At 39.2% G+C, this 27,747-nt stretch overlaps 1 protein-coding gene across 2 annotated transcripts in view; it reads right to left on the bottom strand.

Moving 5' to 3' along the window:
• The window catches only part of slc12a5a (solute carrier family 12 member 5a), a 121,006-nt gene that overhangs the window by 32,549 nt on the left and 60,710 nt on the right, over window positions 1-27,747 (bottom strand). For both annotated transcript variants that reach the window (XM_042508305.1, XM_042508309.1), the window contains exons 3-4: window positions 27,363-27,500; window positions 6,785-6,931 (exon numbers count right to left, since the gene is read on the bottom strand). In XM_042508305.1, the coding sequence (XP_042364239.1) occupies window positions 6,785-6,931; window positions 27,363-27,500 (285 nt within the window). The remainder of the gene's footprint in view (window positions 1-6,784; window positions 6,932-27,362; window positions 27,501-27,747) is intronic.

The raw sequence follows: 27,747 nt of genomic DNA, 5'->3' as shown, positions 1-27,747 counted from the left end.
AAATTGAGATGAGATGAGCAAAAAAATGAAAGGGACGAAGGGAAGAAAAGCATCCTTAGCATTTAAATGAGTCACGACAGAGGGCAGGCCACCCTTCCCCTTGCAGCATTTGGATTCAAGACCTGGAAGTAATGAGGAAGGCCAAACAACAGATGACTTTCCATCTAGAATATTAAACCTCATTTTATCTTGGTGACAAGCCTGCATTCATTATCGGGGCTAAAAATACACACACGCAGCGCAAATATTTGAACTTATCGGCTCTGAGAACGCCTTCAACATCCACGTACTGGCTTTTTAAAATGGTTGTGTGTATAATTCTGCAGTTAATGGTATGTAATATGTCAGAGCTGCTCCACACAGACGCACATCGCTCATACAATAATGACTGTGAGAATGCGTGCATACTCGTTAATGTTCTGTCAAAACGTTGCGTGACGGAAAAATAACGGTGTTGGACAGTCGCAGATATGTCCCACTGTGATTGAGCGTCTAATGGTAAGTGCTCTGTCAGTGATATCCCATCATGCACTCGTGTGAATAAAACATGCTGTATATTATCAGGCTTTACAGCAGGCGCGTGATTCCTCCCCACTTCAGGTCCTGTGGATTTCACGAAAGGTGGAGATCGCTGCATACATGTATTTACACACACACACACACACACACACACACACACACACACACACACTCTCCTGCGGTGTGTCGCTGGCAAACCCCTGGAGGGCTCGGTGGTTATGTGTTATGTAAGGAGCTCAGGAGGAGAGAGGTGGGGGTTTCTCACACACCATTCATGCTCAGGCTTATCGCCCCGGGGCTCTGCATTGAGCTTGGTGTGACTGATAAGAAATGAGTGTGTATGTGTGCATGAGTGTGTGAGAAAAAGATAGAAATGGTGAGAAAAAAATGAGAGTGAAAGAAGAGGGAACAAAATTAAAGTAAAGTATTCCCCTGTATATGACATGTAAAGAAATGTTTGTGTGGGAAAGCATGACATATTTAGCACTGTGTGTGCGTGTCTGTGTGTGTTTGCATGACTTCCTGTCAAACTGAACCAGCTTTGATCTTGGAGGCTTTTTTTTTTTACTTTTTGATGCTATTTTTAGTATAAAACTGAGCTCCATATTTTTTTTCTTAAGAAGCTTCCAGAGAATATCTCCTCCTACAATTAAACTGCAATGAAATCTGCACCTTTTATAATGTAATGTTAACTGTCAAAAATGAGCTGTTATTAAAAGAAGAAAAGTGGTTAGAAAACAGTCTGTCAATACCAAAATTAAGGAGACGTGCTTATGAAACAGAAGATTGTTCCTGAACTATTTAACATCTTGTTTATCCAGCTCTTTCTTGCTCCCAATTCATCAAATACTTGTGCTTTGTCAGTGGTGTCAGCATCAGAAACCAATGCTGAAAGGCACCTTTCACAGCGGTATGATATGTACCAGGCGGCCACTATTTCTGACACAGTGTGCAACAGCCAAACCCATCAAATACTGCTGCTCTTTCAGTGGATCTCGGTGTCAGACACGTTGCCGGTAACTACCAAAGTATAAAAAACAAGAGTCCTTACAAGATGGGTGGAAGAGGAGGTGGATGGGTCAGACAAACACGAGACTTTCACCCGGGAGCCTGTGAAACCAATTCATGGTGTTAAATAATAATAAACGTGCTTATTTTAAGTCAAGCCATAATGTTTTTCTCTAAACCTAACCATGTGCTTTTGTTGCCTACACCTATGGACGTAAACTAAAAAATGAAGTGTTTTACCTATGTTGTGTAAGTTTATCTTGAAAAAGACTGATGCACGTAATGAGCAGAAGCTGTAGATTTCCTGTGAAAACAGAGTGTATTTTGCAAAGACACAATGCAAGTTGTAAATTGACACGTTTTACCTGAACATCTAAAACTCACACAGAAAGGCACCTAGCATGTCATATTTTGATGTGTAGGTCAAGTGACAAAGCAGTGGTATTTAATGAATTGGAAAGTTTATCTAGAAGCCTGGCAATTCAACGATGTTTAGGAGAATAACAGAATGATGAGTTGTGTGATTTGGGTGAAGTGGAAAGTGAGTCACATTTTCTTTTATACAAGAATCGCACAAAATACGATGACTTAAGAGAGTTAATGTTCCATGAAATGGCTTGACTAAACCCTGAAATACTCTGCTGCTCAGATGACCAGAAGCTAGTGTGGTTGATTAATTTTATTGTCTTTAAATTTGTCAGTTTTGTTGCAAAAACCAACCTTTTTTAATTTTCAATATTGTGCTGTTTATCACCAATGGAACCCCATTTCAAAATGATATACTGTCCAGTGTAAATGCATTCAGAGGTAACAATAAATGTATTTTCTCCAACGTTTACATATTATACCAGCTTTCAAATGAGCATACCAATCAATGTATCAATGTGAAACAGTGAAAAATAGAAAAGATATTGCTCTCCCTCAGAACTGTGTTTCAAAGCCCTCTCCACTGTCAGAGAAACATGATTGGGAAGCATATTGCCTGTGTGTCTGTGCAGGCAACTTTGCTATGGTCGGGATTTGAGGGGGTTGTTCTATAAATACACTCTGTGCTGGAGGAAAATCTAGGCTGCAGAAACACACAGACATGCCAACATACAGTGCTGCCACAACGCACGCTGAAAACCAAACGCCACACAACACTGACAGCTGATAGACCGCACAGTTTGAATTAAACAGCCTATGATGTTCGACAACATAATACAGGTTTTGTTGCACTATGCTTTAAAACTAAATTCAAATCCGTAACGTTTCATTGGCACAGGATGTTGTAAAATGCATCCGCCTCCTCTCCCCTGAACAGATAGGATGTTTGGTGAGGAGGAACATTATATGTTCCCTGACAATCAAATGCATCGACGTCAAACACTATCAGGCTGTTAACAGCCACTCAGATCACTGACACCAGCGCTGTCGATCCTGTGGGACAGTGTGTTTTGTAATTTGAGTCTCAAGGCCACGACTGGGTGTCAAGCCTACACCAAAGTCACTCTGACACATGACAGCTCTGTGCCACTGACATTAATGGGAACCAGGGAACGTCACAGCATGTCATCATCCATTTTGTGCTTTTTACAGATCGAATGTGCAGCAGAGTCTTTAAAATACAACTGGAGCGATGAAAGAGAGGCAGCTACTTTAAAAGGAACCTTGTTTGGGACAAAGCTGCTGTTATGTGACTGCCATTACAGCAACATTGTGCTGCACCAGTGGACAGTAATGATCAAACTGGCTAAAATTAGATAAAAGTTAAAACTTCTCCCTTGAAATGCAGCCTTAATAAGGCTTCACTGGGTTTGAAGGAGGGTCAATGTTACCTCTTAGTGAAGTAAAAATAGTTATTATTTCCCAAAGGGAATACAACTCTAAAACTCCTCCTTGTGAGTTTGTTATTGTGTCTGTCAGGAAGCTAGAGTGCCACTCACATGTTGGTGCACATCATGCAGTGACTAGAGACATTACTTCCAGGTAGACTACAAGTCAGAAAACAGGACGACTGATGTTTTCGGTGGATTCTACTTAAAGCTGCACGTGTTGTACTTCAGAGAGTGGTGACCCACTGAGCATGGTGAGCAATTTAGAATAGATGCTTGTTTTTCCATCGTGTGTATGCACGTGCAACACATTCTTGCTCCCAATTTGTACCGACGTTTGGTGAGTGGCCCTACATGTTAAACTTTGACGCTCTGGGTTTCCCTTCAGTGTCAGAATTAGATGCTTGTGGATGGTGTGATAATTTAGGCCTGTTACATGTGGTGTCTTTTCAAAACCAACGCCCATTCTCATGCAAAATGGACCACTGTTAAAAGCATATATCTTTTCAAAATACACATCCAATGTTGGTTTACTTCCCTTTTAGGTTTACTTAGATTTAGGCAACAAAAATACATGGTTAAGTTCAGGAAAAAACATCATGGTTTGGCTTAAAACACTAACATGACATATGTCACATACGTGTGCATAGTATACTAGACATAGCAGAGTATTTTGCTGTGTTGATAATAAAATAAATTAAGTTACAGCAGGCTCCGGGCTGAAAGTCCGTCTGATTGACCAGCCCACCCATGCAGACTTTCTCAGTCTTTATACTAAGGCAGTTGCTCAAAGCGTCCAGAAATGGCACCACCTGGTCGTCAGTGGTCCTCAGTGCGTTGGCACCTGACACTCAGGACCACTGGCCAAGCATTTGTATTTCAGATGTGGTGGACAAGTATTTAAACCTGTTTCAGATATGATTTGTATGATATGTGTGTGAGTTTGATTTATTTTAAAGGATACATCTGCTGATGTTCTATTTGTTCTTCATATCAAGTCACATCAAAAAGACCAAACTGAATTGATCCTACTAACAAGTATTGTCAGTACTGCCTCCAAAAACTACTAAAAACACATCACTGAGTCACGTTGTTGCACTGATTGACATGTTCCTTTATTACCATGAAAATAGGCTCTGAAGTTTATTTCGAGCCAATCCCACATACACCACCCTGCTGTTGTAAATACTTACTAGCAGCTGAATATAGTCCCCAAACAAAATGCACCATTTACTCCTATTGAGCTGCTGAAAACTACAGTGCCCAGCTGTTTTAGAGAATTACTCTGCCTTTTCTGTATAAAACTAATTAAAGTACACAATCGGGACAAATTTTTCAGGATGTAAGTCTTCAGAGGGAGTGGGAATGCATGGTCAATATGAATTCTAACCAATCTAACAAAGACTTTATAGAGGTGCTTAAATGACCACACCTTGGGGATACTAATGGTATATAGAGTCAGCATTTAGAGACTCTGAAGGACAATTTATGACACCTTGTGGTTGTCTGTAAGGCAGTTAAATCGCAGCTTTGGACAGAAAGGTGCTTGACAAGCTAATAAGGAAGGCCAGCTTTATGCTGTGGTGGAGAGAGATTAGTGGCCAAGATATTGACCATAGTATATTTCATGATAGAGCAAATTTTATTGCAAACAATTGAGGAACCATTTATGGATAAAATAATGAGATGGTAATATATGCTTTTGGCTAATCCAGTAACTTAAAGCCGGTATACGCACTATTCAGAGCATTGATATAGCAGCAAACCACTATTTGCTATGTAAAGATGCGGTGGAGTAACAGCGTCCTCAGCAGACAATGAAGTCACACTCCGTGTTGTAATCTGAGCTTCTCTCTACTTTGTTGTGGTAAACTGCTCCAGCCGTGTGCATGTTAGTGCATGTGTGTATTCCACAAGCTCACTCATCACAGCTGCTCTGCACTCTGTTTATGAAGCGGTTATAGCTGATATCTGGACAGTGTTGTTGCGGAACCGTAATGTCCACCCTTCAGTTCTCCTGGTTAACAGTTAGCTCTGTCAGCACTGTTGCCACTGTTAAGCGCTGTTGTTGGAGCACCTTTAGCTGCCAGCTTAGCCTCCTCCATGTTTAAAAAGTATTTCAGCGATATAAAGATATAAACATAAAACATAAAAGCAAATAAAACTAGGCTGTCTCTGCAGCAGAACGATTCAAATACTTTTGGCGCATGACCAAAGAAAACATTGAACAGGGACACTTTTGCTCAATAGATAGAAAACCTACAACTACCAGAATGCAACATGCTATACCAGACCAATAAATAGTCCCGCTGGTGGGTGATGTAATTTGGACTGGTCCGAGTAAAACAATGGTGGCTGGCAATCTTATATCACAGTTAAACAGTTAGCTAAAACATGTTTCTGAAAACACACAGAATATTGGTTTATATTTGATCAGCACTGCTTAGTTTAACTGTGTGATCTTAGTTTTTTCAGCCTCTGTTTTCCTGTGCAGGAAGCAGTGTGGTGCCCTCTTCCTGTTCACAAACTCTCACTATTATGGCTAAAAGGGCCGTTAAAATATGTTTCTGAAAACATTTTAGGGGAGAAATAGGCAGTGCAGTAACATATTCTTGATTTATATTTGATCTCTGCTGCCTGGTTTTACTGTTTGATCATATTTTAGTCTGAGTTTGATGAATAGAGAAAGAGCAAGAGGGGCAGGTAAGTCGCTTAATCCAGCTCTATACTTTGTGCCCGCAGTGGCAGCATGGGTGGCAGGAAATATGAAAATCCGGAAGTACAGCCTGCAGTTCGATCAACAGCCAAGGAGCCAACAAAACTCAGTAAGGAGTAATATCTAGGCACTGGTTAGATGGAGGGAAGTTTATCACAGTTCATTTATACACAATATTAATAATAGTAATGATAATAATAATAATAATAAGATAATAATAATATTCTTTATCTATATAGCACCTTTCAAGCTTAAACATAAAGTGCTTCCCAGATACATACTACCCCCATCAGCAAAATATACCTTTAAGAAGCGTGTCCAGACAAATTCCTGACAATTTGGTACTTCATCACATTCATGCAAAAGTTATGAAATTGCTGCAGTGCCCACAGTGGCCTGAACCAGCCACATGGCAAACTAAATTTCTTATGATATCAAAAAATTAATATTGTCTGATATCGTAGCTGCTATGATTCCTTTAATTGCCGCTGTTCGCTGTGAAGGTACTAATAGTGAACATCTGTTATCTTTTACTACTGCACAGCTCATTAGCTGTTCACTATCTGCTGCCATGTGTGCTATGACACGCTGCTCTCCAGTTTAAGGTCACTCTTTAATGGGAATTTAAAATGTGTGAACTTAAGCTTTCGGGATAAACCAGGTCAACTCGCTGCCCCTCAGTGTACTGCAACAGAAGGGCTAAACCAAAAGTAGGTAACACACTCACTGTGGTACAGCACATGAAGACGATGATGAAAGTCCCAATGACACCTCCGATTCCCACCAACCAGGTCATTCTGAGGAAGAGGATCACTCCGAAGATGTTCTGGATGCACGGCAGGTAGACGCCCATCAGAGTGCCGAGCTGGGGGGCCTGGGGGAGGAAGAGGGAAGAAATTATTATGAAAACAAATAATGTACATTCATAAGCGCTATTTGCAACATGACTGATATGTGGTCATGGGTGTTGTGTTTTGTGACACTTTTTTTGGTAATTTTTATGAGTTTATTGATGATATGAAGTTCCAGAGAGACTGTATTTGTACTATATATTGTTTAATGTAGAATTACGGGTGGGCGATACAATAATAATAAATATTAATTACTTCATTTATATAGCTATTTTAGAAACAGAGTTCACAAAGTGTTTCAACAAACAAATCAAAGGCAGAAATTGAATACATAGCAGGCAATACAATAACAAAAAGCCAAACAGTTCTACTACATAGAAGAGAGAAGAAACTAGGGTACAGTTAGGATAAAATTAAACCAAGCGGACCAATACTGCAAGATGCAGGATGCATAATTTCAATATAAAATAACAAACAAGTAGACCAAAAATACTACAAGGAATAAAAGCTATAAAACCACAAATAGAAGGACATTAAAAATGGGTTTTAAGAAGTGATTTAAAGGAAGTCACTGATTCTGAGTGCCTTATCTTCTCAGGCAGGTCGTTCAAAGTCGAAGGGTCCTGATGGCACAGTCACCTTTAGTTTCAAACCTTAACTTTGGAACGGACAGAAGAGCCCCACTGGTGGATCTAAGGCTGCGAACTAACTCATATGGGGTCAACATTTCTGTTATATAGTTTAGGGCCGGACCCAGACAAGCTTTAAAGATTCAGTAAAATCTTGAAATCAATTCTAAAATGAACAGGGAGCCAGTGGAGAGAAGACAGAATTATGGAGGATGTGATTTCATCTGTTAAAAGTCATATGATATAAATATATCATGGTATGAGACTCACTATCATCTAAGATTTTGAATATCATCTAAGATCTGCCTTTATACACTTAGACAGTATATCCACATTACTCTTGATTATTCATTAAAAATCTCATTGTTTCAATATTTTGTGAAAACACTAACAGACAAAACTACAATACTGATATCAGAACATTTGGTCAAAAATATTGTGATATTTGATTTGTCCACATCACTCCACTCTTTAGTCTCAGACTACAAAAGGTAAAAGTTTAATGAAGTATTTCGCCCTTATTTGCTATAAGGCTGACACCAGATGTGCAGCACTCTCTGAGTGACTCCTGCTTCACTTTGGGCGTCTGTGTGAATCAATGAAAGTCAACACACCAGCCGTGCATGCTGGGAGTCACAGTGTGCAAATTTGCTCTTTATTTTTCTCTGAGAGTCACGTGCACACAAACACACTACAGATGGTCATACTGCCATTAAGGCACAGCAGACATTTACTTGTAGGACTTCACAGATTATTACTCTCAAAGGCCCAATTTGTGATTGTAATATGGTGCTTTTGGTAGCTAATAGCTGCTGTTGTGACATTACTGACTTTGTTTATTTTGATTTATTGTAAACATGTGTTTCCCATTATGCCAGTTTTAATGGATTATTTCTTTCTTTTCTTTCCTTGTCCTTGTTGCAGCTTAACATGCATTTAAAACTGTAGTTATTTAAGTATTTAAAAGTTAAAAGGCTCAGTTCTTCCATCTGCATCATCCACCAAATTGCACCTTTTAGTTGTCGTTTTTTAATTTAAGGATTTCCCGCATTGCTTACTGTAAAGCCTTTGTTGATTTCCAGAACAGTAATTACTTTGAGTCCAGGAAACAAAGAAAACTTTGAGATCAGGAGGCAGCCAGGGGACCGGTCTGTTCAATGGATGGATTATTATTTTATTTCTTTACAGGCTCCTTATTTTTGGCAGTGGATTTGTTCTGGTTGGTTTTGCTGCAGTGCTGTCCCTGGCGTGGATCAGCGGACAAAGAGAGAGCTGCTCCATGCTTCCTCACACAGCACCAGAATCAGCTTCAAGGCCGTTTTATTGAAGGCAATTACTGACACACACAGACTGAAGATGTATTTTGTTGCACGTCAGATTGATTAATAGGAGATTATTTTTTCCTGAAGGTTTCCTGAGGTTTAAAGCGTGTGTGTGTTTGTGTACAGCTATATTTGTTTGTGTGTCCTGTGTGTGTGTGTGTGTGTCTGCACCAACGCGATGGCATGTATTAAATCTGAAGGACACATCAGCTGACCCTGTACATAATAGAGAAATATTCATTTCCTGCTCAAGGACAGCTTGGCCAATGAAGGGTAATTATGCCGATATCCAGCCATGACCCATTTTACCGAGTGAGAGCACAGACCTTAACTGTCACATCATTACATCGCGGATAACACATGGACAAGCCTTCCCTGCTGCGTTGTCTCTATGCTTAAATGCAGAAAAACAGGATGAATTGAGGGCTGATTAACTGTGGTTTGTGTCAGTTAAGTTGTTAAGTTGTTATTACACACGCGGGTTTGTTGCAAAAAGGTGCATACTCCTCAGATTGGAAGCAGAATTAAACCGAGTGATGATAATTCCTCTCACATGAGCAATTTCAGCAAATTACAACCTTTATTAGACTGCACACACTTGCAGCCAAGAGAAAATGTTGGAATAGTACATTTCTGAAAACCAAGAAGCTTTTACATAGGTTTCATACGAATCAGATGGCTGCCAATCTGCAAGATATCTGTGGCATCTCAAGCTGTGATAATGTCAACAAAACTGGGTATTTTAAGCCAAAACATAATCTTTTCCTAACCACGACCAAGTGTTTTGTGCCTTAACCTAACCACACATTAACCATAGTGTTGCTGAAACATTAAGTTTTAAAGAATCCACTACATAATAATGTGCAAATGTTACATATCTGTGGTTTGCAGAAATATACAATGCCAACATTCATTATAGTGATTGGGCGAACACTGGAGTGCTTATTGAATGTCTGTTATTGACTAGAGTTGTTTCTTAGATTGTCTTAGTTCACTTAAAAAAAAAAAATCATACATACTGCTGAACTACTTAATCATATATGGTTAGATAGTTTGAGATGTGTTTTTAAATTGATACAATAAAAATCCAACAGACAATGCAAATTTCAGATAAAAGGGTTCAATGTAAAACCCTGGGGCTCTCCCTTAATCAAATAAATTCTCATCAAACAAGAACACATGATGTTATTGAAGCAAAATATCCAAAAACAGGAACACTAGTGTACACAGTGCTCAGGTAAGGTGGGTACTTCATAAAATGGTAGCAACCAGGTACCAGACCGTATAAGCAGCACGCATCCAAGAGGAGGCAACAAAAATTGCACATACAGAGCTAGAAAAAGGCAAATAGGTGAATAACTAAGTAGAAAAAGCTCACTCAAAAATGAGAGTGAATCTGGGGTTGACTTTCACGTTCACTGATGATTCTGTTCACAAACTCAAACAGCCAATTCCTGCTTGGTACACCCTTACAGTCACAAAACTTTGTCAACATCAACCTCAAATTCCAGCACTGGTTCGACTGTAATCTTTTATCTTTTGTCTTCAGCTGCAAAATGCATCATGAAATAGTGATGTATTTTCTGAAATTACCTTGAACACTGCGTGGTTGTCAATGATAGCCTCTAATACATTTCTCCAGAAGTGCTTATTAAATATTCTGTAACAGGATGGACACTATACAAGATGGAGGATTTAAAAATAAGAGCCCTGCACCAGGAAGAGACAGCAGATGCTGAATTCATAAACCAGACTTTTAATCAAATCATCCTGACAAGTGGCTGACATCAAATGAATAATATTGTGTCTGATGCTACAGTATGTGATTTGTTTGGAGAGGCTCGCTTTCCAGCATTAATAATGTCCTGTTTGCAGGGAGGAGAGCAGGAGAGAGGAGCAGAGAGAGAGGGAGAGAGAGCACGTCCAAACAGGTCTCGCAAATATAATTATCTTCTAATTTCCTTCAGATAAACAACAGTGCAAGAGCTCACACTCAGAACTGTAATTAGCAAGCTTATCGCACTGGAAACCCTTGAATTGGTTGTGAAGAGATGCAAATGGCTTATGAGCATGTTGAATCCTATCACATCATGTGTCATATCAGATCATATCATACATCAGATCATGTATTTTATGTGCACATATATGGCACTATATAATTATGTGACATTACATTAACACAATGTGATGTACAGTCAGTATCAAAACAAAATCTGGACTGTTAAACAAACTATTGTAAGAAATTGTTATTGAAAATATTACTTGCACCTTCTCAGACCATTGTTAAAGTACGAGCAATGGAAATTGTTAGAGATGTTATAGTGTGCAGTGTACTGTGGTAGTTAATGGTGCCCTGTGGAGCATTTATGTAAACAAAGTTTCTGTGTACATTCAGTGTCACCTGTGTGTATGTGTATGTGCATCCTCGTACGCGTGCACAAGGTCAAATAAAACTGGGACACGTAAGAACATTTCTCCACATTGCTACTAATGGTCAAAAACTCCACAGGAAACCTTTAACAAGAAACTGAGCTTTGATGTGAATACTGAGGCGGTATGCAAGAAACAGTAACAAAGACTATATTTTCTGTATAAGTTCAATGTTTTCAATGTCGACTAAAAAATAGGTGTTTTATTTTACAAATTTATCATGAAATCATTTGTGATGATCTTATTTGTTGGTATGGAAATTTGAATGTGCAAAAACAAGTTTGAACCTGGCAACATTGTCAAAATGCTAGTAAAATCAATTTAAGACAATTTCAGTTGACAAATCACACAAAAAGCCTAAACCAAAACACACTTAAAAACTTATTTTTAAGGAATTTGGCATCCTCTATTAAGCCTAATTTAATGTATTGCACTTAACATTTGACATACAGGTAGAACAAAAGTGTTGCCGGATATTGGTTTGATTTTGTAGTTACCGAAATGTTTACACCCTATTTTCTCTAATAGATGAAGATTAAACCGAGGAATTTTCTCACAAGATAGATCAGATATCCAGGCTTAATTTCAGTCATATCTCAGGTTTGACCAAAATTGTAGTTACAATGGTTAGCCAATCTCCTTATCATTGGAACAATAAAACATATGAAGTGAGCTGTTCTGTTTTTCTAATATTCTATCAATTTTACATATTTCAGTTCTTCTATACAGCTTCATATTCCTTGCGTTTGTCACGTGTGTGTATAGTGTCTCCCCTGTAGAGCTCAAATGTAACCTCCAACCCCTCCCTCTCCTACAACTTAATCCTCGCTCAGTGGGGAATCTCTCAACCTTCAGCCTCATTGTGCTTTAATCAAAGATCCACATCGTGGCCTCCACAGGTTGCTGCAGGGAGCGGCGGAGAGCAAACCTCGTCCATCTCTGTCACCTCCCCCACTATATGATAATGATTCGCACAGTTTGTCTGTTGTCTAAGCTAATGCAAATCAGATTGTGACTCACTGTGACTGTGCCCTTCAGTGTGTGGCGGAGAGGATTTTTCATCATCTGCTTGTCGAGGGTCTTAATAAAAAAAAAAATTCATGAATACTGAAACCTTCAATAGCTACCTTTAAAACTACATTTGTAATACGAAAGCAGTGTTTGCGTTATGCACCCAAGCCGCCATGAGAAGAGGCAGTGAAGGTTTCTGGTCAGATACAGAATGGTACAGTCTCTCTGTTAGGCTGTATTTCCTCAGTTAAATATGTTAAATATGTTTTGAAAATAAAGGATGTAATTTATTAAAACAAAAACAGTCATAGCAGCTCTGTTTCAACTATGAGCCCTCAAGGTTTACTTGAAACAATAAACTTCTTGGATAAAAAAAAAAAAACAACATGAATAATTTCCAAACACAGTGTTACATCCTTTTACCAGAGTTGTTCTGATATGGATACCAGTATCAGAAATGGCTCCCATACTACCTAAAATACTGGATCAGGTATGGGCGAGTACAAAAGTCTATGCATCGATTCAATACTACCTCAAAAACAACAAGTTTCACTACACAACCACTGGCGACTGCTGTTTTCGAGCTGCGAAGTAGATTGAGTCCTTCTAAAAAGTGTAACGTTAACTCTCACAATTTGGCAATATTTTACATTGGAGAGTCCCATCAGTAAAAGGCAACGAGTATAGTATGCAAGGTTTTAGTTTTGGGAGGTTTAGTTTTTGCACTAGTGTTATAACGATAGCAATCATTTCACACAGTATTAGTAGTATGTAATTGTTTCTTCGTTTTTTTTTTTTAAAAATGCAATGGTATCCAATTGGTACAAAGTTGAAGGATCAGAACCTGTATCGGGAAGAAAAACATGCAATCAAACCATCTCTGCTTTTCACCTCCAAATTCTTTTCTCTTCTCCCAGCAGTAAGCAAAGCTGTAATTAAAAAGACTGTGTTTCCATTGACAGGTTCTTCAGGGACTTGGTGTGTAACGTGCATTAGCAGTCAGGTGTTGCAGGCAGGAAGGTAACCCTGCCATCAGCACTTTGTTGTTAGACCAAAAACTGCTGCTGCTGCAGAAAGTGGTCTGAGGTCAGTTTGTAATAACAGGTACGATATTAGAGAAAAAACCTGTGAGCATTTACATACAACAGCTGACATAACACCCTGAAGAGGATGATGGCTCTGCAAGTCCTTTCAAGGTGGGTGATTCTAATTTACAAGGATCCCTGACACTACAATATCTTTGTTTTGTGGTGCTTGAAGTCGAAAAGGTGACCACATTTCACAGAATCTTTTAATAGGAAAATCACTTCAAACAGATCAAAACAGAAAAAGAGTTGTCTGAAGAATAGTTGCAGACACGATACCAACTTCCTAGACTGTTGATTTTTATCAAAAAATAGATAAGAAAAAAAGTATGGCTTTGTAAATTCAAACAGCACATTGAGGTTAGACTGCAGATCCAAGAAAGATAACATCTTGGCAGAACAGTTTGTCAGAAAAGCTTTAACAGGAAAAAAAACGAAGTGAGATATTCTTGTCCCTCTAATGGTTTTCATACATATCTGCAGAGTCAGAGGAAGGCGGGCTAAAAAGCAAAGAGCGACTGAAAGTAATGATTTCAGATTATACTAATCTGCCCTAAAAGATATGTAAATACTATTCAGCGTTACAACAAAAAAGTGTTTATGCCTCACAACACTCCACAGGAGAGTAACACAACCAAAATAGGCGACAACCCTCTCCAGACTGCTAAATGTCATTTTCCCCGCCTGCTCCCCTGCACAATGGAGAACCACAATCTAGCAGACCTTGTGTGTTGGCCCGCTACATGAGTGTCTGCGGCAGCTAAGTGATAAATTATAATCCTTGTTCAACAATAGGCAGGCTTTGAAAAACAGTGTGTGTCTGGTAGAAATCCTGGGTGTTACATAAGATGTACAGACGCAGATGATAGATAGCGAGAGGGCTTACTAGTCTGAGAACCTGAACATGATAAAAACACCTCTGTGGGTTTGGTAAACAGCCACCTAAACAAAAAGATCTGGTGAAGTAATGGATGATTCTAATGACTTTATATCGAGAAACCGCCTGAAAGAGATGAAATGCTTGTGTATGCATTGAATCAATGACCCTGTTTGGGCAGAAAAGGCTGGACGTTTATTGAAAGTGCCGCTTTTCTATTTTCATTCAATTGGCGTTTCATTTGTTCATTTGTGGACGGGGATTGCAGTCCCGACCAGCGTCTGCTCTAATACACACAGACACACACACACAGACACAAACACAATGAGTGTCTGTTTAATGGGCTGGGAGCCAGCAGAGTGATGATTTCCCCGGAGAGCGGGCCACCGCGAGCGAAGGCAGTGCTGACTGCTGCAGAGCCACAGGTAGGCCAGCGTGGCACCACCGAACTAGGAAGGAACAGCTGCCCACCGACCCCCTGGGAAGTGGAGTGAACCCACTGAATGGATGGCTCAGGTGTGTTAGACGCACAACAGGACCTTTCAATACATCTGCCACGGCACCTACTTCAGATTCACTGCCTCCTGCTGCCCTACCACTTACCACTAGCCTCTCACCAGGCTGGACCTCTTCCTCTCTCTCTGCCTCTCTGCAGCCTCTGCATCCATCAGTAGCACTTTACTCACACTGAGCTCTCAAGCCCACTGAAGCATTAACCAAACACCATGTTATTGCATTAAAAAAATTCTCTGTTTGCTACTTTATTCCACACTTCATAAAACATAAAACAGCACTGATTATTCGTTTAAATCAACGTTAGAGCTCTCCTGACAACCTGTTTGTGAGAATAATCCCTGTCCTCTCTAGGGAGCAAATGTAACGTTATCGTTATGTCACGAGGCCTCATAATAATGATAATAATAATAGCAATAATAATAATTATTATTATTTATTTATTTGTATAGTACAGTTCATACAGCAAGTGCAACTAAAAGTGCTTCACATAATAAAATTGAAAATACAGATAAAATTAAATGAATAAGATCCAAGTATACAACCATCTACACACACAGACACACACGTGAAAAAAAATTCGGTTTGATACCAATTATAATTAAATAAGAGCTACATAAATACAAGTCTAAAATGACAGGTTTAAGATTTCGTTTAAAGCAGTCAACTGAATCGCAGAGTCTGACCTCCTCTGGAAGGCTATTTCAGAGACGAGGGTCGATAACACAGAATGAAAGAAGGATAAGAGGAAGGTTGTGAGGGACGGGTGGCTCGATAGATAGAGCATGTGGCTGTGACATGAGAGACCCATTGCAATCGCGGACAAAAACGTTGATATTGGACAATTCTGCTAAACCCCAGAGTATGTTCAGTGGGTTAAGCCTCATCTGTACTTATGCATTAAGGGGTTTTGCCATACCATTAGCTACATGATTTCCAAAAAAGATACAAAAAATGTTGGCTTTGTAATTTTGAATAGTGCATCAAGGTTAGATTGTAAGATCCAAAACAGACATCTTGGCCAATGTTTTTAGTCTTGTCTAAGTCCTGTTTGCCACAATATAGGTGCATGACAACTGTGGTGTAGTTACATTTAGGGAAAGATGGTGGTTATGTATGGTATGGTTGAGGGTAGGCAACTACATCAACACTAACACTACATCTCTACAGATACAAGCATTTTAGCGCCATTTTACAAAAAATCCTCAGTCCATACCAACACAAATGAAAATGCATATCACATGACATTTAACGTACACTAGGCATGCATGTGCCAGTGTAAACAAGAAGCACATTGCTTGGACTGATGACGAATCGGAACTGTCACTGGAAATAACACGAGTGTAAGGTGGTCATGGTGGCAAACAGACTGGGTCATCACAAAGCAACTGGTGGCATTTCCTCCAAAAAAACTATGACAAAGGGAAAGAAGTGCCTACCTAATCACAAACGGTATGTAGACCTAGCTATTACGTTTCGGCTTGACACGTTTTTTTTTTTCCTTTTCTGTCCGGCGGAAAAGTTAGATTATCTACACCAAATATTGAAAATAAAGACCCTTTAGAGTGGAACACGTGTGACAATGAACATATTATATTATCAAAGTATCTATTTGGTTTACCAAAATAAGTGGGAAACATCTGGCATTTTTGGATGTTTACTTTTTAAGGATGCGCGGCAACTGGACACATTGTGACCAGCAGACATGGGTTACTGCATCATTGTCTCCGCCTGTCCACATTAAAAGAGAACACTGAAATTATCAAACTAAAACAGGATCAACAGCACTTTCAAAGTCTCATTTTTAGTGTTTCCAAAATGCCGGAGTAGTGTGGCCATAAATGTTGCGAAGTTACACATTTTAAAATAAAAATATATCAGTGTAGATGTAGCCTAAAACACTTGATAAAGATGAATGAAGCATGCAAGCCCAGCCAACACCCCACCAGTACTTTAAGAGTACAGTACTTCCTGTGTTAGCACTATTGACGCTATTTCTTTCAAACTTGTCAATGGTTTCCTAACAGTAAATTATGAGTTTTAGAGTGTGTGTGAATGATTACTGAGTAACAGGTGGCACCTTGTATGGTAGCCTCGGCCACCAGTGTGTGAATGTGTGTGTGAATGGGTGAATGTGACATGTAGTGTTAAAGCGCTTTGAGTGGTCAATAAGACTAGAAAAGCGCTATACAAGTATAGTCCATTTACACTTCCATAATTGCAAAAATCTATATAATTCATACTATATTGTTTGGCATGTACTGTATTAATATTATTTTTCTCTTTCCTAAAACCCCCTGAGCATTATTTTGACCCTCCTGTGGACATCTCATGAATTGCTGAGGCTAGCAAAGGCAGCACCTTCTCTCTCGTCGACATTAGAGTTTGGAGAAGAGTTAAAAAGGGGAAAGTGAAAGCAACTTCACATCCCTGGATGCTGCAGGGGAAAGAAAATGAGAGAGGGCAGAGGAGTAGGGGGAGGAATGAGGGGTGAGACTAGATACATCTGAAAGGAAACGTCCAGGCCCTCAGGCTCTGGGACACCCTACCAACCTGCTTAGGCTGGCAAAACCAGTGTCATCTTTTAAATCGCTTCTTACAGGATTTTTTTAATGCTCAACAGCGGGACCAGAATCTGCTGCACATCGGAAAATGTATGGAGCTGTGGTCGAGTGTTTATTGAGTTATTTTTATACGACATTGGATCTGCACCTGTCTTTGTAGGCCAGCTGATAGGTTACTGTAGCACCACCATCATCCAACTCATGTCAACTCTTGTCTTCATTTTCTAGATGAATGGAATTTCATCAGTATGTGCAGATAATAATTATTGATTCATCAGTCAAATGCTGTTGTGGGATTTCGCTTTCTCATTTGGTAAGAACTTGAGAGGAGAGGAGAGGAGAGGAGAGGAAAGGAGAGGAGAGGAGAGGAGAGGAAGAGTAAGAGGAAACAAAAGAAAGGAGAGGAGAACACAAACAAGAAGTGGGAAGAAGAGGAGAGTAGGAGGAAGGAAATGAGAAGCGGGTCAAGCGAAAAAGAAAAGGACGGTAGAGTATAAAACTAAAGTAGGGGAGGAAATGAGAGAAGAGGAACAGCAGGAGCAGAGCGGAAAAGAGAGGAGGAGGAAGGAAATAAGAAGCAAGGAGAGGAGAGGAGGGAACAAGGGAGGAGTGGAGAAGAGAGCTAGAAGATAAAGTAACAAGAGAAGCAAAGAGAGCATGCACACTCTCAGTTTTATAACTGTGGAGGCAGAGACAGAGGCATGAAGAGGGGCGGGTGAGGAGGAGGTGGGGGAGGCTAATGACAGTGAGGGAGGCAGACTGGGAGCTTGTAACGCCATCTCCACGCTCTGCTGGCCAAACAGGAGCTGATAGGGCAAATGTGTTTCTGCTCAGGTGTGCTGAATTATTAAACAGACAGCGAGAGGAGAGGCCAGGAAACATCAGCCTCCCTGACCGACTGAGGATGCACCAGTCACTCAGCGGTCAACCCCGTGTGTGTGTGAAAGAGTGTGTTTATGTGTGTGTGAAGGCATTATCCTCTGGTTATCTGTAAAACACTCCCTGCTGGAGCTTAACATACTCTGTGGTGCTGAAGACTCGCCACCTCTAAAAAGCGTGTACATGTGTTGCTAGAATATTCTAGGTTAAAAGACTCCACAAAGCCTCATGTGTTCCCACCAGTTGTGAAACCTCTATTTAGCCACACTATCACATTCAAGGCTAAAAGTCTCCTTATCCGCTAATGCACATGTGCTGCAGAACAGACGCTACACACTGAAATTCAGGTCAGCATTAACCTGGCTGCGATAAAAGCAGGACAGGTGAGCTGTGAATGGATTCTACACTGTAAAAAACTCCCTCACTTACAAATAAGCAAAACAGCGTTGCATCTAAAAAAAACTGGAAAAAAAAACCAATTCTTGCACTGCACTGTAACTTAATTTCATGTATTTTACATCTGTCTTGAACGGAGCCCCTAAAAGGACATGGGGGAGAAAAAAAGTTGGATAATGGGAAAAAAAATATATGGTGGAAACAAATTGACGGTGTAAAAAAAGTGACAGTGGAAATAAAATTAGATGGTAAAAAAAATAGATGGTGAAAAAATTTGAGGGTAGAAAAACAAATTAGATATTAAAAAAATTGATGGTTTTTCAACCATTATTTTTTTCCATCATAAAAAGAATTGGTTTTTAACCATCTATTTTTTTTTATCCACCATGTCCCTTTAGAGGCTTCTTAGTCTTGCCCCATAAGCAAGACATTGATGTTTGCAATGTTTTGTGTAGAGCACTTTAATTTCCTAGTTGCAAAATTTGCTGCATAAAAAACCAAATTGCCTTACAAACAAGAATCTACCAATAAGTTTTCTTGGAGATCACACCACTTTTAAACATGCTTAATGGCCAGAAAACTGTTTTTGCAGGACATTATGATGTCACAGTGAAATTGACCTTTGACCTGTTGGATGTGTAATGTCATCACTTCATCATTTTATTCTCAGATATTTATGGGACATTTTGTCATAATTAGCATATAAATTCTTGAGTTACGGCCAAAACCACGTTTTGTGACATCACAGTGACCTTGACCTTTGACCACCAACATTCAATCAGTTGATGGTTGAGTCCAAGTGGACTTTTGTGCTGAACTTGGGGATACTCCCTCAAAGCTTTCTTGAAATGTTGTGTTCACAAGCATGAGATGGACTCAAGGTCACAGTGAAACTTTGACCACCAAATTTTAATTCACTAATCATTAAATACAAGTGAACATTAGTGCCAAATTTGAAGAAGTTCCCTAAAGGCGTTCTTGATTTATAGGATTCATGAAAATGGGATGGACAGATGGACATACAGTATGAAAAACCTAATGCCTCTGGTCACAGTTATCGCTGGAGTGGAGGCATCCCTTGGAAATGTAGGTCATAAAGTTCCTAAAGCTGGATCATTTTCTTTTATTCAGCTCATTCAAAGGTAATAATATGATGCAAATAAAGCTTGTTTTTTATCTTGGATAAGAAAAAACAAGATTAAATAGCCTGACATAAGATATATGTCTTTCTTGAATCAAGCAATTTAAGAAAAATAAGTTGCAGGTATTTTTGAAGCAGAAATGTCAAACATTTGCTGTTTCCTTCTTGAATGGGACTGTATGACTGTAAATTGAATATCATTAGTTTTGTCTGAGCAAAAGTCCAAAAACAGACATGTAAAGACATCATCATAATGGTTAACTGTAGCTGTATTCTGCAGAGCAAAAACCTCCATTTAGCTCGTTAGCTCTGGTGTCTTCGCTAAATGGAAAAAAAACGAGAGGTGTGAAATCTCAGTTTAGCTCTGCTGTGAACTCGTGTGCACGCTGCTGTAATATATAACATGACATTAATAATGATACATCCTTCAGAGGGGAGCCTGCCTACTGTGTGCGAATACTGATCTGATGCATCAGTCTAATGAGAGAGGGAGGGAGGGAACGAGGGGAGGGCAAAGATAAGAGCAGGGGTCATAAAACACCTGCAAGAGAAACAACGTTTATATGAGGGAACATTACGCTGTAAAAAAGAGTGTGTTGAATAATGTTCCTGTTAATCTTTAGAAGAGCACTCGACTTTTAAACTACTTGAATAACTGTAAATAGGTTTTTTGTTTTTGATGTGTTAAGTTAGGTTGGCACACAAAACTTATTAGAGAAAATACTACTTTGAATGTTATGTTTTATATTAAACAGAATATAAGAAGCTACTGGACACTAACCAAAAGTTTTCATGTTTTGTCATGTGCCACACTGTTGCTGGATGCAATTAAATTTAAAATAATGAATACAAAGACTAAAAACAAGACATGGATCACTGTATTTGACAACAAGATGGACACACTCTCAACTTGATTTTTAAACTATCGGGACTAAAGGCCAAGTTAGAAATCTTGGTATTATCAAACACACAGATTTTAAGTTCAGCAGCTGTGTCAAGGCGATAACTAAGTCAGCCTTTTATCATCTAAAACAAACAGCAGAAATTAGAGGTCTCAAGTCCAGACAAGGTTTAGAAAAGCTCATTTTCATCTCCAGCCAGACGCGCTGCTGAAAAGGTCCCTGTTCTTGTCTCCACATAAAGATCATTAGACAGTGGCAACACATTCAAGACGATGCTGCCAGATTTCTAATAAGAACCAGCACAACTAAACACATTAACACTATGTATAAATCCTTCTTACTGGCTTCCATTTAGTTAGGGTAAAGATTTTTAAGTGCTGTCCTCTTTACAAATCACTATCTGATAACTAAGAAAATAACCCTAGCAAGGTTTCTTGAATCTACTATTCCGCATCTTCTTTATGTATTTTATTTCGGGCTGTCAAGCAATAATTTTTTAAAAATTGCAATTATTTTCAGAATTTCAATAGTTCATCACACTTAATCACATTTCTTAATTACGTGTTTTCAATTCCATTATTTTGCATTTTAAAACTGTTTTGAAAAAGCTAAAGTGAAACAAAATTTGACAAAGTGAAACAATTCCAGATTGTCTAAATCCAAATCTAATGAAAAACTGCATGGGACAAGCATAAAGTGGGCATGTCTGTAAAGCGGAGACTCATTGGTACCCAGAACCAATTTTCTTTTAATATCTTGAGGTCAGAGGTCAAGGGACCCTGTGAAACTGCCTAACTTTGGGGCTTTATTTAGTCCCCTTCCTGAGAGGCTGGCATGACACAGTACCACTGGATTCCTCAGGTCCTCTAGTTTTACATGACACCAGTATCATCACTGTAGCTTTTAAACTCAGCGCGGTCTTCTCTTAAAGGCAGTACTGTCAGCCGGCAAAAAACAGACAAACACAGAAAAAAAAGTGTTATGTATGGACCTTAATCTTATTGCGATTAACAAATTAACGCTGACAGCCCTAATTTCATTACAGTTAAACTTGCTGTAGCTGCACTGAAACTGTATAACTTAAGCTTAAGCATAATTTTTGTGTATTTGTGTTTTATTTCAAAAGATTCCAAAATTAGCTTTTTTGTTTCGTTCTGGCCACTTAGACAGGGGTGTAGGTTTGTTTCAACACTGGAGGACACACATATGAAATGTGGGGTTTAAGGGAATCGTCTGCATCAATTTAAGCTGAAAATGCCAAAATAAAAGACCTCTTCTACTTTAATGTTTTATTAGGTGGGACATATGCAATTGTCCTAGATATTAAGGGAGACATGTCCCCTGCATCCCACTTGAAATCTATGTCTATGCACTTGGGGGCAGTGCTACAAGCCTAAAAATCAACACTGACATGTTGTTACTTTATAAGGTTGTTATGCTGTGTCTGCCTATTTGCTCGTCCAGCAGATAAAGGGCAACATCTATTTGGAGTTGTGTTTCTCGTCGTCTGGTGAATAAAAGTTCACAATTGAATCTCTTTTTAGCTCCGCTTTGGTCCCGATTCATTCCAGAGGGAAATATCTGGTTCTTGAGCTGCTAAATGTTTCACTTTGTTCCCCAGCTAGTTTCTAATTTTGTCTGCCTGCTGTTTGATGCCTTGCAGGTATAGCATAGAGGTTTTCTTTTGTGGTTTTTGCTTAAAACAGCAAAGCAGTGAAGCAAAACTGTAAAGTTGTGGTCAAGAAACCAAAATATTGAGCCGAAAGATGCTAAATGCTTCATAGAGTACGGTGATAATTTTCTGCGGGGTATTTTGCAATTAATTTGATGCACTCTTAATGTCACGAATATTGATACTATCTTCTTTAAATTGGATTCCAGTGCATTTTGCCTTAAAATACGTGTGTTTTAAAGCTGCTATTCAAATAAACGTGTCATGTTAGATTTCAAATGCGTGATGTCAGCAGAGAGAAAAATCGCAGGCAGATCAGCTATGACTGGTTTCCATTTTAACCTGCGCGACCTCCAGACTGCTCCCTCATGTCACATGCCAAACAAATCTCTAATCTTGGCTTTCACACTGCGACGAAGAAAGCCCGCTGCCTCACTCTCCCTCCCTCACAACTCACTCACTCCATCACTCGAGGGACCCGATGATGAAGGAGACGGAGAGCGAGGAAGAGAGAGGGAGGTGGAGGGAGGGAGGGAGTGGGGTGAGAAATAGAGAGAGAGAAAGAGAGAGGTCGCTGTGTGAGCGATAAAACGCCACAGGCTGCCTTAATGAAAAGCCTCTCGTGGCGATGGAGAGATTGCCTGTGGAATGGGCTGCTGATTGAAGAAGCAGCAGCTTGGTGTAGCGTGCGGACTAATTAAAGTATTGAAGGGGTGGGGGTGACAGGGGGAAGATTAGACCTGCTCCCAGGGTTAGCCGAGCCGAGGGGAACCAGACAAGTACACCTTACAACTGGGACATCTGGGATAATGGGTGAATATACCACGAGCAAACAGGGAAGACATTTCAATCAATGTTAAACTGGACACGGTTGTTATCTGAAGTAGCTACCTGCAGTATTTGTACAATCAGAACCTGTTTAAAGGTTAAGTCAGCCAAATTACATCGCTCTCTAGAAACAGAGTCCCCGTCTCACTGTCAACTGTTTTCATGCAGACTATTTCTTCTGTAGTAAGGCGCTCCAGAGGAAACTGCTCACAGCTTATCTTGATGAACTGAGAAATTGTTTTTTGGAAAGCAAGGTTGCTGTTGATGTTTTCATTTGTAATTTGAATTGTGTTCAGCTGGAGGCGAAATCTGAAAGACAGATATCTTAACACCTGTGCGAATAAAACCAAAAATATCTTCACAGCTAGTTACCACTAGAAGCGATTCAAAACACATCATTAGAATTATTATTATTTTTGCTCATTTGGGTAAACTGATCTTCTAAATATGAAATTTTTACTGTGGTTTAAGCATGTTTTGTGCTCAAATGGACTGATGTCTAATTGTCATCCAAAGGGATCAGCACTTCACTGCCATCTGTCAAATGCTACAGAGCCATGAAGATGTTCTACCCTTTTCTATTCGTATGCTTAAAGGGACAGGTCAACCCCAGATCCTGCAGTGCTATTTATCAATCTATTTTGCTTTAATATGAGTTACCAAGTGTTGGCATTATTGGTAGTACAGATGTCTGGCTCCTCTAGAGTATAATGGAACTAGATGGCACTCGGCTTGTGGTGCTCAAAACGTAAAAAAAACCACATTTGACTGGAGAGCTCCTTCCAGAAATTAGGACCCGGTTCAGACTGTTCTCATAAACTCTTGGGTGTTTTCCTATGAAAAGTGATGCACGCAAATTCGAACATATTCCATGTAATATTTTGGAAGGCTGCGATCATATGACCGATGCTCTGACAGGCGTATGTTCTCACAAAACCAAAGATTTTCCCCGAACTTTGAGTGATTTGAGGCATTTTAAGGTACTTCTTCACCATGTCTCTTTTCTGCAATCTAACTACAGGTACTTTACTTGCCTAAACCTAACCACACAACTTTATTACATAACTTGTAATGTACCCATAATCCCTATCTCTAGTTTGCAATGTTTTTCACTGAGGATCTACTGTGTATCTACAGCACTCATTTGGATTCACAGTGGGAAAAATAGACAGCGTATCAGAAAGAGTATCCAAGGTCATCACGCATGTGAAAAGGTGAAAAGCAAGGAGGGAAACCTCACTAAATGAAAGATAAAGAATGGAAAAGAAACTGACGTATTGAGGAGAAAAGCAAATATATCAGTGAGAAAAAATATCGGGCTGATTGGGCACCTGGGAAGAAAGACTGGGTCAGCTGTCATAGAAAAGCTGTCAACCTGTCACTGCTGAGGCCACCCGCGCTGTCTAAACTGTGTTTTACCCCACACACTCTGGAGTTTTATGTGAAATATGTTAAGATCCATTCCTCACCAGCCTGTCATTTGGGATAACTTCTTTCATTATTTGCATTATCGTCATCATTATCATTTGTCTCTTCTTATTTAAGCTTTGCAATGTCACTTCTTGCCTTGCTGCTAAAACCACCATTTCCCACAGGATTAATAACGTAGCTGGCTGTCTGTCTATCAAGTGGCGTGATGTAAACTCCTTCCTGCTGGCATCTCAACACCCAACAGCAAAAAATACCAGGGGATGATGTGGAAGGAACTCATTAGTGAGTGGCATTTAAGATGCAATCCAGTAACACGAACAGGGGATTTATAATATCAACAGAGGATGACTGACAAGTTCTAAACCGCTGCTGTTTTTCTTTCTCTCCAGTGAGTGTCTTAACAAAACAACCATAAACTTTGCTATCAGGGATTCATGATGTAACAGAAAGCACAAATCTATATTTGGTAACACTTAATGACCATCTCCTGGCAACAAGCATTACCAACCCTTTTCCTCTGGCGCACGAGTTGTCCAAGGTGCACAAAAAGCAATACTACAGCAAAGGTGCATTGACAGCAAAGTGATATATCTGTGCATCACACTGAGGAAGGACGCACACTGCTCTGAGGTGATTTTAGTCATTTGTTTTTGTGAGGGAACATTTTTTTAGAAACATAACTAATGGAGTGCATTCACAATATGTGCAGCACTACAGCACTACACCTTATTGTGTTGTAGATTTAATTGCTAGTGGTTAAAATTGCCATTTTTGCCCATCAATCTGGACTTAACCAATAATGACTATGTAAAAACATGCTTTTAGACATTTTTGCAAATGTATTAAAAATCAAAATCTGAAATATCTCATTTGCATAAGCATTCAGACCCTTTGGTGGCACTCAGGTGCATCCTGTTTGCTTTAATTATCCTCGAGATGTGTCTGGAACTTGATAACTAAAAACCTGCTTTTTGTGCAGACAGCTTAAATGATCTTTTTAATATTAGTCAGTCGAATAATGAGTCTGTGCTGTGTCACACTGGTACTGCAGCAACACGAAAACTCCTGCTGTTTTAAGCACATTTTACAACCCTGTCTCTTAAAAATGATGTTTGTATGTTACCAAACCACGTTCTTATGACTTTATGGCGGCAACTTTATCACTGCTTAAGTTCAGAGATAATGCTTCTTTCAGGTAAAAAAACATTACATTCATACACCATTTAGGCTTTGCAGGAGGGTTGTTGTGGAGCATGATGGGCGTACAACGTGCAGGACGTGACACGAGAACTTTGTGTTTGTGCCCGGACTCTCATTTTGTGTTCTAATAGTAATTGTATGAATGTATGATTTATTCATACTCATGGTTTGGTGTTTTTCGGAGACCTCCTGCACGCAGGCATGTAAGAAGGCTCCTGGGTGTCTGAAGGTTAACATACTGTGAGATGAAGATCTTATGGACTTTTAAAGGTCACTGTTAGACACATTTATATAATGTTTGAAACACGCTATAAAAGGCTGAATCATTGCTCTGTTACTTGATGTTTTTGGTATAGCTGTGTCCATGTACTTGCTGCACCAAGAGCATCTTGGATTCGATTTGTGTCGTTAAACCTATACATTCATGTGAGATCAACTGTGACTCATCAAGTTTATTCTATTATTCATCAAAATGAAGACTGATCAAGAGTACATTTTTTTTAACATCCTTAAGTCATGATTTTTAAAAAATATTAATAAAAAAGGTAAAAAAAACCAATAATGCTTGTCACCATGTGTGGCTACTGTATTACAAGTTTTCCTATTTTGTCTGAACACAACTGAGATATTTTGTAAAAAAAAGTTTATTGACACATGTTTCAGTTATCAATAAAGTGTTTACTGATACATTTAGCATCAACGTTTTTTCGACTTGCCAGATATGTTAACTAGCAATATGTCCTCATTATGTTAATAGATTACGAAATTCCCTTAGTATTATGTTTCGTTTAAAACGTATTGATTGTATCAAATTAGTTGTATATAAACGTAGTGTCTTGGGCACAGGGCTGCATTTTAGGTATATTTAAATGTTTTTACAAATAGCTGATAAACACCTTTGCAGTTACAAGCACTACAGTGCGTCATAGAAAACATTACATCTCGTTATTATACACAGAGAAAAAGCCATTAGTGCTTTAGTGTTTACTGCAGCACCATTAAAAGCTAATCTCTTGCAGTTCTTATTGATTTCCAGTAGAAATACAAAGATTTATTAAAAGGAGCAGGCCAGTTTCACCTGATTGTACACTGAGAATTTGTTGTATTTGCTGCTATAAAAGACACAGATCACTGTGGTTTACAGTAAATCAGGTCCTCTTGTGGTGAGCACGGCTCAAAATATAATTTGTATGATAGATGGAGAGGATAAAGATAGGGAGGAAATGCAAATGTGCTGCTGACCATGCTCTACAGTACACACGGGGAAAAGAAAATTAAACTAGTGAGTGTTTTTGACAATTTTGTATTGTCAGTTATATAAAAAAAGATACATTGGAAAATTAAAACAAGAAATATAATTTTTTAAAAACAGAGACACATTGTTTAGTTATCCAATCATTATTCCTATGGTTTACTGTTTTGGGGACTACTATATTCAAATTTAATATCCATCTCTGTATCTCCACAACATAGGAGATGCCTGTTAACAGTGTATATAAGCAAACATGTACTGTTTCTTCTGTTGTGTGCACTGTATCGTGCGTATGTGTTAATAAGTGACATTTGTCAAATACCTTGACAGGTTTCTTGCGCGATGACTCTGCCTCGTTATTTTCGGCCTCCTCGTGCTCCTTGCTACCTTGGGGCAGATTGGAGTAGTTGGCCAGGCTGCTGAGAAGAGATGACACCATGGGGCTGGTGTCCATCTCCTCCTGCAGAGACAGAAACACAAACAGGAGGGCTGGAGTCAGAGGGATGCAAAACTTCAAAGAATGTGAACCCACATCTTTGGTACAACGGTGCATTTTAACCCTCTCAGCCAGCCAGGTGAACCAAGTTCATTAATAGTGTACTGTAACTGTAGATAAGTTACTATTTTAGGTGCTGTGCTACACTGATTTTGCAAAGTCCAACCCATCCGGGGGAGAAAAAAGTGCTTACACGATAAAATGTTCTTTC

The sequence above is a fragment of the Plectropomus leopardus genome, chromosome 2 (genome assembly GCF_008729295.1).
Source record: "Plectropomus leopardus isolate mb chromosome 2, YSFRI_Pleo_2.0, whole genome shotgun sequence".
NCBI classification, from domain to species: Eukaryota; Metazoa; Chordata; class Actinopteri; order Perciformes; family Serranidae; genus Plectropomus; species Plectropomus leopardus.
Note: the sequence above shows the minus strand (reverse complement) of the source record. Positions and strands in the feature narration are given on the sequence as shown.